Source organism: Populus nigra, chromosome 10 (genome assembly GCF_951802175.1).
Source record: "Populus nigra chromosome 10, ddPopNigr1.1, whole genome shotgun sequence".
In the NCBI taxonomy this organism is placed as follows: Eukaryota; Viridiplantae; Streptophyta; class Magnoliopsida; order Malpighiales; family Salicaceae; genus Populus; species Populus nigra.
The window spans coordinates 10,757,576-10,771,461 of NC_084861.1; the positions used below are offsets into that span (position 1 = coordinate 10,757,576).

General features: G+C 33.0%; 1 protein-coding gene across 1 annotated transcript; it reads left to right on the forward strand.

The window, feature by feature from the left end:
- Window positions 1-596: 596 nt before the first annotated feature.
- Window positions 597-10,333, forward strand: LOC133705295 (mitotic checkpoint protein BUB3.3-like). The gene is made up of 14 exons (XM_062130430.1): window positions 597-797; window positions 895-1,031; window positions 1,450-1,532; window positions 2,204-2,455; window positions 2,755-2,827; window positions 3,639-3,719; window positions 3,794-3,875; window positions 3,971-4,071; window positions 5,759-5,829; window positions 8,423-8,559; window positions 9,189-9,311; window positions 9,408-9,464; window positions 9,541-9,615; window positions 9,947-10,333. The coding sequence occupies exons 1-14, from the start codon at window positions 693-695 to the stop codon at window positions 10,046-10,048; spliced, it is 1,479 nt and encodes a 492-aa protein (XP_061986414.1). The 5' UTR covers window positions 597-692; the 3' UTR covers window positions 10,049-10,333.
- The last annotated feature ends 3,553 nt before the right edge of the window (window positions 10,334-13,886 follow it).

The following is a 13,886-nucleotide window of genomic DNA, read 5'->3' on the forward strand; positions in this document are numbered from 1 at the left end:
GGAGAAGACGACACACCGACTGGTCCTTAGGCGGTGTACTTCCCTTCCTACAGTGTACTAGGGTTCGAGCAGCCCAGCCTCTCATGCATGCCAGGAAAAAGAAAAAAAAAGATGAACAAAAAAAAAATCTTCAAAATGTTTTCTTAAAAAATATTCATTCAAATTATTAATATAGTATTTTGAATAGTGTAATTTAGTTTTTTTTATCTTCATGTGGTACTCCAATAGAAAATAATATTTAATAAGTTATTTTTTATTTTACATAAAATGAGGAGAGGAGAAGTTTAAACTTTAAAGAGAAAAATTAATTTTATTTTATTTTATGATTTTTTTTCAAAAAATATATAGAAATAAAATTTTATTTTGATTAAAAAAATTAACACTCCACATTTATTAATTTTAAAATCAATAAAATTAAAGGAGAAAGTATATTAAAGCATGAACACCAAAAAGTACCCCATCAAAATGCACCCAAGAATGGTAGTTCGTATGTAACATAGATTCAAATAATTATCCCGCTGTCTACGCTGAGCGGGAAGGAAACTTTTCTTCTTGTTCACTTTCCCTGCGTCTTATAGCTTCTTTATTAGGGCAAACTAGGACTGAAATCACAGTTGGTTTTGTGATCTAGACTAGGTTTTCTTCTCTTCCCCATTCAAACACCTCCTTTTGTGTCTTAATTTTGTACCCAAATGAAAGGCGCGTGTTTAAATTTCGAAAACCCCATCGAAGATGCAGTTTCCAGGATCCGATTCGCCCCTCAATCCAATAATCTCCTCATTTCCTCTTGGGATTCCGTCAGTGTTCGCCTCTCTTCTTTATTATTTAATTTTAAAAATTAGTTTTAGATTTTTTTTTCGACATTATTATATTTACATCTGTTTGATCGTGTAGAATCTTCGATTATACGATGTGGATAGCTCTCTGCTTAGATTAGAAGCTCCTGCGCCCTCACAAGCTGCTCTTCTCGACTGTTGTTTCCAGAGTGAGTCCGTTGCTTTTACGGCTGCGTCCGATGGTTCCATTACAAGGTTTGTTCTTGTTCTCGTTGGGACTCCAAAACCCAGCTTTAGCTTCAATTTTGTTTTTATCTCCGACAATAAATGTTTCATATTTCTTTATTCTAATATTAATCAATTTATATTATTTATTACTTCTGATTCAATAATTGCTTCCAATACTATGATCATAACTTGCTTAATTTTTTGCATTTCAGCAGCATACGGTGCTAGCTTTTGGTACACATTGCTGGCCTCTTCTTTTAGCGAATCAGGCTGGGGTTTTGTTTATTTGGGCTGATTTGCTCGATCATGCTTTGCTTACAATGGTTTTATTGGAGAGAATATGTTTGAATCATAACTGTGTGTTTTAGTTAAGTTTGTTGTTTGAAGTGGTATGCTATGGTTTTCGTGCCTTATATCTTGACTCTTTATGGCCAAATTTTTCTAGGTATGACTTGCACTCAGGAACTATTGATGCTATTGGAAATCATCAGGACATGGCAACATGTGTGGGATACTCTATTGAAACATGTAAGCTATCTTTACGCATCCTCACAAGTCACATGAACATGAATCTACCTTAGAACTTGACACATGTTGCATTCTTTCTTTCTTCCTTTCTTTTTTGTTATTTTCTGCAAGACAACGAGAATAGATATGTACTCAACCTCACATGGTATATTTGGCAGTAAATGCAGCTTTCCTACTATTCTAATAATGGGAAAACGTATGCATTTATATTCTTTTCCTTGGAGATCTTTATATTTCTAAAGAGCACTATTAAATCCTGTCAACTGTTATCTGAATAAGGTCAGTCATACATCTAGTTAAAATGTTGTTGGGACTACAGACAAATTTTGTGGATATCAAGGATAACCAAGTCTAAGAAAGCAAAAAATAAGACCTTTGCATGCATATTTATTGGGGTTTTTATCATTCACCCACCTCAAACTAGAAACCTTGCATTCCATCCTTTAGATTTCTTTTTAAAGGTTAGGGTTTCTGTTCTTTGCATTATAATTTTTGACGTTATGATATATATGACCATGGCAATGCAATGCGGTTTTGCTGTAAGATTTGGTTGCTAAGACATACAAAGAGCCCAATTTGCAACCTATATATTTTCATGTGGATCTGCTATTTCCTTGTTGTGTCATTGCTGTAGGGGTTTCTGATGATTCTTTTCTATTTGGCTTTTATAGGCCAAGTGATTTCAGCTGGATTAGACAAGAAGGTAATGTCTTGGGATATGCGCTTGGCAAATCCTCCTGCTCTCTTCCGAAATCTGGGTGCAGAAATTGATTCCATTTCTATCTCCGGTTTTGATTTGATGGTAGCTGTTGGAGCAGCAGTAAATATATATGACTTGCGGAACTATGAAAGAGCGGTGGATTTAAAAGAACTATCTATGGATGTAGGGATAAGTTGTGTTGCTTCAGTTCCATTTACCAGAGGTACAACTATAATGATAATGTGAGCTTTATAATTTTGAACATGCAGTTTCTGGTGGAAGATCTCTTTCGCAGGAAATGTCATTATTATTAGAACATACCGATTCCTTAAAAGTGAATCAACCAAACTGTAATTGTTTTATTACCAATCTTATGTGTGGTTGCTTGTAGTTCTTATGGTATGGAGGTTTTAATCGTTCTTTAACCATTCAAAATGACATTATATTCCTTTTCTTTCTTCCAAACCCCCTGTCCTCCCTTTCAATCTTTTGATTTTTGAATATGTTTTTTTTTTTTTGCAGGATATGCAATTGGGTTGATAGATGGACGTGTAGCGCTGGAGATTTCAAATCCATTAAATTCGAATTCCACTGGGTCAGTCTTTTGGTTTCAAGCATGCTTCATTTGTTAAAGATCTGATATTGGTAGTATATTTTCAATTTTAATCTTTGTATTCTTTGTTTTCTAGTGGTATTTTTGTTTTTCTGTGTCCCACTGCGAAAGGTTTGAGTAGAGTAGATCCTCAGAATGTAGACGCATTTTCCTTTACTTTCTAAAGATTTTGACCAAGACTGAACTTAATGCCATTCCACATTCTCATCACCCAAGCTTAGGACCCAAGGTCAAGGACAATTCTGCATTTGTGACAGACAAGTTGTATAATACAAGAGGCATCCCGGCGGTCATGGGATATGTCCAACTAGACTGCCAAGCAAGAACTCGATGAGCAGGATGGAATTGCATCCTTTTTGTTATTGAGTTTTAAATCTAAAAGCTTTTATGGTTGTCCTTTAGCAAAGAGATTTAACCTTTTTTTTTTGTTTCTTCACATGCATGTGCACTAGACTAGATATACTTCTGTGGCATCACTGACTCCTCTCTAGAAGTTGAATTTAAGTTTCCGGTATTGAGATATTAATGCTTCAACATTGTATACGGGTTTTACATGGATAACACAAGTTTCGTAATTTGTTCTCAAACTTTCCATATTGCTCTTAGTACCCTGGATATTTCAATCTGACCATTGTGGTATATGCTAGCTTCCATACTGCAGAATCAAATATTTGTGCTGGAGCGTTTGTTGTGTTCTATTTGCTATTGTCTGTGCAAGTGCATATTTATATGTTGATCTGAACAATTTGCTAATAATCTTGCAATGCGTTGCTCTTTTCAAAATCAACTGCAGATACACTTTTCGGTGTCACCCTACGACAAAGGATGGAACGGCACATCTTGTGTCAGTTAATGACATGGTTTTCAATCCACTGTAAGTACAGTCCAGTCAATTGTTTGCCATCATGTACTCTGTGAAACTTAAATTGATGGGTATTTTTGATTTAGCATTGGTGGTACTTTTGTTACTGGCGATAATGAAGGCTATGTTACTGCGTGGGATGCTAAAAGTAAAAGAAGATTACACGAGGTATATTCCCATCTGATTACAACAGTTAGCTGCATGCACTTTGATTTCCTTTTCAATACTACTTGTAAGTGGTTCGTTCCTTTTCTTGTTTTCAGTTTCCTAGATATCCAAATAGTGTGGCATCCTTATCATACAACCATGTGGGGCAACTTCTAGCTGTTGTATCAAGCTACACATATCAAGAAGCTAATGAAAGGTATGTCACTCCAGTTGCTCTCCTTTGTGATTTTGTTCTACCATACTCTTCTTAAATCTTGACAGTAGAATTTTTCTTCAGCACCTACATTCTATATTCTTGTGTTCCATTGTTTTCATTGTTGTCATTTGGTTTTCCGTAACATACTGATGCATCTGTTCACTTTTGTCCATATAAAGATAGATTGGCAGCCTCCACCATCAAATCTAGTTTTTTGCATGAATTTTGTCCGTTCTACTCCATCATTGATGCTTTTCTCCGTACTGTTAAATTTCAACTTTTCGTCCTTGTAGAACGCTGCAGACTGCTTTTTTGGAAGAAAATTGATATTGTTTTTTTAATTAATTTTTTTTATCAAAAAGTAAAAATTTGGTGCATGTGCATAATCTGTTTCACTTCATGAAGGTTAAATTATTTTTATGATAAGGCGGGAAAGTGTTTTTGACAAGCAAAAAACTCTTTTTTTCTTCAAGCAATTGTTGATACACCACCGTGTCGGGCGAAGAGTTTTTTGCTTATGAGTTTTTTGAATTTTTGTCAAAGTTTTCTTTAGTTAAAACTCCCTTTCCTTATTTATATATTTCTTTTTTTATTTTTACAAAAACACATCTTTTTAATTAATAGCATGATTTTTTGAATAAAAACCTATAAAAGAAAGTTTCAATAAAAAAATGATGTCTTGATAATTTTTATGCAACCATATAAAAAAATAAATGAATAATTAATTTGAGAAAATTATATTAAAATTATATAATTTAAAACTAATAATATAAATATTTTATTCTTGTTGAATATTCATGAACAATTTAAAAAAATATATATATCAAATTCATATATAACTTATTCATAAATTAATTGTTAATATTATCATAAAAAATTCTAATTTTATTTGACAGTTCAGGTTCTCTTGAGCGTGAAATGACAAGTCAGGCCTCGTGCAAGTCTTTAAAAAAAAGCACATTGAATGTTATGTTGTCCGTTTAAGAGGGCGAGGTATCATTATTTACAAAAAGTGCACTGGTAGTTGTTGGAAAATTACGGACCAAGTATTTTATTTTAGGTTTTCAATATCTAAATTTCAATTTTTTTTCACAGAAAACACATTTTAGATATCTCTATAATTCTATTTTCAATTCTAAAATACACTCCAGTTAGTTTAAAAACTTAAAATTAAATAAAAACATTTTTTTCAAATTTTGATTTGTAGTATGATTTAAGGTCCAAACTATCTTTTCAGACCCCCCTCTTCAAAACAAATTTATTAACACTAAGATTAGTGTTTTTTGCAGCCAGAATATAGCCAGCCAAAACCTCTCTCTCAAGTGGAAAAATTGAAATATACAAAAAAAAAATGTCATGATTGAAATATAAACTTTGTTAATTATAAGAACCAAAATGCAAAAAAAGAAAGGGGGGGGGGGGGGGCTTTCCGAACGCAAAAGTAAATGGACAGTGTTTTAGGAATGTGTGAACAATGTTTAGATATATGGTGAAAAATTATTCTGTTTTTTTTAATGTTAATTGTTACTATTTTTGTCTTTGCTGCTTATTTCTTCATTTTTCTGCATTATGTGATGCAAGAGAACCAACAATGGTCTCTTGTTTGATTATGGCACGGTGTTGCCTAATACGTGTTAAACAAATCGCTTGACCATGCATATTTCTCCATGTGACTTTTCCATGACAGGGAGGTTTCCCCTCAAATATTCATACAGAAAATGGAAGACAGCTATGTTGGATTTTCTTCTGAAGTTTCAAGTAGGAAATGAATATTCGGATGCTTGGTAAAGGAGGTAATAGATCTAATTTAGAAGATAAATCTGCTCTGTAGTTTTTGCTTAATTGCTTATAACAATGCAATTTGCTGCCCGGGTATTAATAATGGAGTCAGTTCCCTTTGTTTTTTTGTTTTTATTATTGCTTCAGCCCTTTCGTTTTCTAGAGCTTGCTCCAAACTGCAAAATGCGGGGGAGAGAAGGTGCAAAACATTTTGTTTTGATTCTTCCATGTAAGAAATTCCTTGTACCTGTAGCATATGCCACTCACTTCAATGGTTATCCTGTCCGGCTTTAATTTGACGCCGTTAGGTCATGCAGTACTCATCTGCGGACCCTTTTCCGATTCTGCACTTTTCTCTTCTTTTTCTGTTTTCGAATGGACCAGGATATTCATAAAGAAGGATTTGTTTTTTTGTCAAGTGATGGGCGCTGCCTCGTGCCTAGTACTGAGTATTCAATGAAAAGAACTGGCAGTATGTGTCAAGGTTATATTTTTTATGAATTTTCCACATAATCAAGGTCAGACTTAAAAATCAAGTTGCCTGATGCAGACCTGAGTGTCAATTTGTTTTTTTTTTTAAGTTATCTCGTAAGTTTTTCATAAACCAAATTCCATTTTTATAATATAAAACATAAATTCTCCTGCCGCAATCGAGCATGGAATACAAGTGTTGACTTATCTCTTGTATTTTTTTTAATTTTTTCTAGTTTTATTTTTTAATATTTGATTAATTTTAAATTTATTTTATTAAATATTTTAATTTATTTTATATAAGCTTATTCTAGTCTCAAACAAATCTGATATTTAATTTATACTTAATTTTGTAAACATTTACTTTTGTTATTATATATTTAAGTATAGATAATTTTTAAAATAAATAAATAAAATTTTTAAACTTAATGAAATACATCACATGAATTACAAAATTAACAGATTAAGTTGTAAAGTTAATGGCAATATAATATATCCATGTCTTAATAGCAAAAAAAATATCATTTCAAAGTTTTCTTTTAAAGTTAAAACTCTTTTTTCTCAATCATTCAAGTTATTTTTTGATAATTTAAATAGATTAAATCATGTCAAGGTAATTTCTACATAATTTAATTTTAAGGACTTGTTTAGAGAGTGCAGTATATATTAATTTTTAAAATATTTTTTGTTTAGAAACATATTAAAATAATAATTTTTTATCTTTTAAATTTTATTTTTAAAATTAACATATGAAAACGACTAAAAAATATTCAAAAAAATAATTTGAAGTTATAATAAATTAAAAAATGATGATGCAGACCTGAGTGTCTATTTGTTTTTTTTTTTAAGTTATCTCGTAAGTTTTTCATAAACCAAATTCCATTTTTATAATATAAAACATAAATTCTCCTGCCGCAATCGAGCATGGAATACAAGTGTTGACTTATCTCTTGTATTTTTTTTAATTTTTTCTAATTCTATCTTTTAATATTTAATTAATTTTAAATTTATTTTATTAAATATTTTAATTTATTTTATATAAGTTTATTCTAGTCTCAAACAAATCTGATATTTAATTTATATTTAATTTTATAAACATTTACTTTTGTTATTATATATTTAAGTATAGATAATTTTTAAAATAAATAAATAAAATTTTTAAACCTAATGAAATACATCACATGAATTACAAAATTAACAGATTAAATTGTAAAGTTAATGGCAATATAATATATCCATGTCTTAATAGCAAAAAAAAAAATCATTTTAAAGTTTTCTTTTAAAGTCAAAAAAAATTTTTTCTTAATCATTTAAGTTATATTTTGATGATTTAAATAGATTAGATCATGTTAAGGTAACTTCTACATAATTTAATTTTAAGGACTTGTTTAGAGAGTGCAGTACATATTAATTTTTAGAATATTTTTTGTTTAGACCATAATATCAAATAGAAACTAAATTCAAATTAGACAAAAAAGCTAATAAAAAAATTTCAAAATTAATCTACTAAACTAAATTTATTAATAATACCAAATAATTTCTTCCAACCTGCGTATTTCTTTTATGTTGGAAAGAAAAAATCAAGTGGCAGCATAACTCATCCCTATAAACCAAACTAGTATGGAATACGGATAAAAGAAACCGTGTCATCGACGCATGGGGCCGCCAAGGTCAAAATTTGTGGTTACGTGGCAAACTAGTTTATGCTTTCCCGGGGGGGGGGGGGGGGGGGGGGGGCGCTCCTACTAAGGAGGACACGTGGTAGAACATAATCGTGCATGTGTGTTTTGGTCAAGAACTTTACACAAACACTTATCCCAAACAGCATCATCACAAGCAGCCCACGTGCCGGACTGCGTACTAATAACGCATGAGGCCCAAAAATATATTTCATCGAATCCTTCACCGTCCATCTCTTAAATCCAATGATCTAAACTCACTCAAAATAAGTGGTTTTACAAAAAAGCCCAACTATTAGAAACCCTAAAGACCCTCCCTTTTAAATAACGCACCCCTATAAATAGCATAAATTGATAAAATCTCCTTGTCCTCCCTGGTACTCTCCGTGTTTTCTTATTGTTAAGTGTTTTCTAGTTCTCTTGATCAATCGCCGCCATGTCTGACGAGGAGCATCACTTCGAGTCAAAGGCCGATGCCGGAGCTTCAAAAACTTATCCTCAGCAAGCTGGTACCATTCGCAAGAATGGTTACATAGTCATCAAGAATCGCCCTTGCAAGGTCAAGTTTCACTATCAATCTCAATTTTAGATCTGCTTGAATCTTTTTGTTTTGATTTTTATCTGTGTGTTCAGTTTTGTTCCAGACATGCCTTTTATGAATGTCGGATCAGAATTGATTTTATTATTTTTATGGAGTTGATTTGGTTATGGATAGTTAGGGTTTAAAGGTTACTTACAGTCATGTTCAGTGTGTTAGTGGCTGTTATTAACTTTAAAAACGTAAGAGGAAAATTAAATAAATTATTTAGATTTGATAATAAACTGTTCAGAAATGTAAACGTTTGTTGAATAATAACATGTCTATAGGCAGAATCTAATGCTGATGGTAATTTTGTGAGCATGGTCGAAATAGCCATTGCTCTGCTCGTTTTGTGAAGGTAAATCTTAGGATACTTTGATTAATTATAAATATGAAACAAGTTATGAACTCGGATGGAAATTCTACTTGTCAGGTGTAAAGCGTGTTTGTTTGTTTATCACGTGTATAATTCATTTAGTGATGTTGAGCTTTGTTAACCCGTGTAGATCATCCTATTGGTTCTTTAGAGATTGCTTTCCCCTTTTTTAAAAAAACTTTTGGGTTTTGTATGACACTATTAAGGACATGCTTTTAATTTTCTTTTACAGGTCGTGGAGGTTTCAACCTCCAAAACTGGCAAGCATGGCCATGCTAAATGTCACTTCGTTGCAATTGATATTTTCAATGGAAAAAAGCTTGAAGATATTGTTCCTTCTTCCCACAACTGTGATGTATGCAGTTTTTTTATCTAATTTATTTTACATCAATGAGTTATTCATCACTGAAGCTTTTTCATGATTTAAATGTCTCTTTCCATTGCATTGTAGGTTCCCCACGTCACCCGTACTGACTACCAGCTGATTGATATCTCGGAGGATGGATTTGTTCGTTCCTTGCTCTTTCACTTTTTTTAAAACTAGGCTAATTGGACTTTTGTCTAATCTGTTTTTAAAATTTCAGGTGAGCTTACTGACTGAGAATGGCAATACTAAGGATGACCTGAAACTCCCAACTGATGACAGTCTCCTCACTCAGGTTAGTTGACATTTTGTTCTCCCTAGTGAATTCGATTAGGCAACAAGATTGTGCTGCCTCTCAGGATTTTAACTTTTTTGTTTTTTGGTCGCTTAATCTGCTTGTGTATTTTGTGCTTTGAAATTGGATGGATTTTTGTAATGCAGCAAAGGTCAAGTGCTGGATGTATAAAAATCTTACAGTGCCCTAACATTCTGCTTTTGCGCTTCAATTTTTGTAGTGTAGTTTTCAATCTATAGGAGATAAGTCCGATTCAGTCTATTTCAGAAAATCCATGAACCTCTTTGTTATACAGAATCTAGTTGGTCATGTTTTTCTCTTTGTTATGCAGATTAAGGATGGATTTGGTGAGGGGAAAGATCTTGTTGTGACGGTGATGTCTTCCATGGGAGAGGAGCAGATCTGCGCCCTCAAGGACATCGGTCCCAAGTAGTCTGTGCCTGGCTGCAAGCAGCGCATGCCCAAGGTTGACTGCTGATAGTTGTAGTTTTAGCAAGGGGTTTTATGTGGGTTTGAGATCTGGGCCCATTTAAGTAACGTTCTGCACCAGATGCGGCCTTATATGAAGACTTGCCATTATTTAAGTGGCTTTTTATTTGTAATGAATGATATTCATGTGGATCTTGGTGTGGAGAAAGTTTGTTCTGCCATTAAGACTGTATACAACATCTTGGCACCTTTGGTGGTTTCAAACAATTTACAGTTTTTATTTCCTTGTTGTTTCCAGTTCCTTTCCTCATCATCGTTCCTCGTGTTTGCCCGTCGATGTTAATGTTACGGTTACTTGTTATGTTTTAGTAAGCGAAGTTTTTACTTGTGTGTGTTAGGTTAGAGCCGAACCTATGGCAGAGAATTGAGGTTCTTCTTGAAAATTTGGTTCTTTCCTGTTTGCCGAAGGATTCACGCCGGTTGAATCATATTTACTTATTTTATGACAGTAAACTATTTAGCAAAATGGAACGCCGTTTGCCTAACGGGTTCTTGGTTTCGTCATGTTTTTTCACGGCTGCAATCAGATTTAAATGTCAACTGTCGTAAGTAGCATGCAATTGAATTCACGAGAGATGTGTATGAATCCTCGTAGAGGATCCAATAATCGAGCATTTGTTGTTGCCTGGTTAGGAATCCTGACGAGATATGACCAGAGCAATTCTTCAAAAATTCACCCTACAACTCTCAAGGAATCCTGTTGAGGTTGGTCTTAAAAGTGTATTATCACTCTCTTGACATTTTGCGAGACACGAGATGTCCTAGGTCCTCTTGCTCAAGCTTCGGTACCTCTGACCAAAATCTCCAAATTCAGCAGGTACTATTTCCTTAGCCAACTAATCTAATGGCAGTCCCAGGCCGATCTTTATGAGAGGATATGGGGTCATAAAAAATTTCTATTAACTTTTATGGAGATAAAAGATTATCATTTACTAAACACACTCTCATTAACATTATAAAAAAGCTAACATCAGATATTAACTCCAGTAACATGATATTTAGAAATGTGATGATAATTATTTTTAAAAATATTTTTTTATTTTTTTAAAAAATTATTTTTAACATCAAAATATCACAGTAATAAAAAAATACTATAAAAATTTTAAATGAAGTAATTTAAATATTTAAAAAATATAATTTCATCCACTTTTTCTAACTGTCAATAAATACAACCAATACTCGTAGAGTGAAGCATAGAAAGGACAGTCAACACCGACCATTGTCGACAAAGATCATTCGAAATGTCCAGTGTTCAGTAGTACGGCTTTTTTTTATCTAAAAAAAAATATATAATCATCACAACCCAGCAATCATAGCAAGAGCAGATGGAAAACAAATGACCTACCAGCGATTTTTTTTCAATTGGTTGAAGCGGATGGTTTGGGTACTAATTTATTGGTTTCCGACAAGGAAGAGGTAAGAAGAACCGGTCAAGAGTGGTCATGGACATAAAACTCTAAAGTTCAGGAATTTTTGAGAGGCTGGCCCAAATCAGTTAGGTATCGTTTGCACACAGAAAGATTGAATATTCCCAACAGCGCATGATGCAATCTATGGATGTGGGCCTGTCTCCATGGGCCATATACTTCTACATTTCAACATCCTCCGAGTTAACAACTCGTCAAGAAATTTCTTTTAGATGATCGTTGGATACTTGAATGTATGGGATTCCATACATCCACTCACCAGTTGATGTCGATCATCGTGTGGTAAATTCGTTCTCGTGCTATGTAGCAAGATGCAAGAAAAAGTGTTAGATTCCCTGATGCTGTATCGAACCAAAGTACAGAGCATCTTCCATGCCTTCCCCAGCCAAGCTTTTCGAGGCTTGAACTCAACTTTTACATGTTTCGAGGGGGGGAAGACATCGTTTCGGTGTGTATTCTTGTTTAACAACTAAAATCACCTGAAATTATTTCAAATGGCTTAAAATTGCATCCCTATGTCATCTAAACGTGAAGCAGGAGAATAGTGATGAAAAAAAAAAGATTGAGAAACCAAGAACCTTATTTGGATAATAACTTTTGCAAAAAAAGAAACAACAATATTTTTTGCCTGGTAAAATTGTTCAAGGTGGGTGCACTTGAAGCTCCGATTTATTTCAAATGTCAATGCTAGCTTTGTTAATTACTATTTAAAAATCAAAATAGAAGAGTTGAAACATATCAAATTTAGGCCTTTTTTTTTATAAAAAAAATAGCTCTTTTCTCATTACCATAATTCTTACCAGGTACCTTGGTAAAGCACGGCACAAGGCAGCCCACTTCGACATGAGTTCTCCCTTTCAAAACCAATGGCATTAACTGTGGTACCGGTACTGTAATGCAGGTTTGTGTCTTGTAGTGGCATTACCCCATATATATATATATATATATATATATATATATATGACATGTCAGAATCAAGAAAAAACATTAATTTAATATATATATTTTTAAATAAAACATACTCATAAAACACACGAATAAACAAAAACGATAACAATTCCAGACACTCACGAAATTTCTCCCACGTTCAATGGTTACCATCCAGGTACTTGCTAAAAATAAAACAAAATAAATATGAATGGGGACAGTCTCTCCCTCTCTCTCCAGCCAGAGCGTGGCCCTATATGCTCTGCACGAACCCATTTGCCATTAGCCATCAACATCCGCAACTGAAAACAATAATGTCTGGATGACAACTTGCATGCCAGCCCGCAGAGCAGATATACAGGTCAACAACATATTCCACACGCCGAGTCAAGTGAAGCACAAGGAGGGGGAGGCCGCACCACCTGCCCCTTTTTGTCCCAGCACCAATTTTTCAAATCATGTGTCTCGCAGCCTGATTCCTTGATGCCTCTCTGGGGTTTGAAAAATAAATGCCTTGGTGGCAGTTACAAAAGTATACGATTCCTTTCTATTTTTCACCGAGCATACGGTAAACAATCACTCTATCTATATATATATATATATATATATATATATATATATATATAACATTTTAAAAAAAATATTTTAAGAAATTCTATTTGTAGTTTTGCTAAAAATCTTTCTTTCACCTTTAGCCGGTTCTATATGTTTGCCTGCATGGATTGGATATAATATTATAAAATGACAGATGCACTCGCTGTCACAACTAGACCTCTGTCTTAGGATTCTGTGGATGTCATTACAAACCAGCCCCTGATGCGGACAAATATTTTGGAAAAATCTTTTTGGGCAAGAACCACAGGTTGTGTTATCTCTTGGATCTTGACATTCTAGGCTTCTAGCACAATATAGCTTCGACTTGACATGAACGAGAAATCTGTTCTGGGACTAGGAAGACGCCGTTAGCTCCATGTAGAGCATCGAAGAACTAGCGAATTCTTCGAGGAAGTCCTTGCAGAGGTAATCTAGAGTAGCCGTGTGAAATAATTTTTAGAAAATAATATATTAAGGTATTATTTAAGAGTTTAACTTTTTAAATTTAGATAATTATTTTATATGATATTATAATTTTATTGATTAAATAATTATATTTGAATCTCATTGTTCTAATTAATTAGTAGCAAGTGGTAAAAAAAAATATTAAAAAATAATATAAATTATATCTTGAATTTTTTTTTAAACAACCAAAATAAAAAAATAATAATTATATTTATTTATTTTTCCGCTGTATAAAAAAAAAAGATAGAAATAGTTATGAGAAAAAGAATGACGGTACACAGAACATGCATTTTTATTTTTCATGTCACCGTCTCTTTTATTAGAAAACAACGAATAAACACTATTCTGTATAGAATAATAATAATAAGT

Excerpts from the sequence above, each read along its gene's own strand:
- LOC133705295 (XM_062130430.1), top strand. The coding sequence starts at position 693 with ATGAAAGGCGCGTGTTTAAATTTCGAAAACCCCATCGAAGATGCAGTT. Across the intron at positions 5,830-8,422 it reads ATTTTCTTCTGAAGTTTCAA|GATCAATCGCCGCCATGTCT; the intron begins GTAGGAAATGAA and ends TCTAGTTCTCTT. Across the intron at positions 8,560-9,188 it reads TCAAGAATCGCCCTTGCAAG|GTCGTGGAGGTTTCAACCTC; the intron begins GTCAAGTTTCAC and ends TTTCTTTTACAG.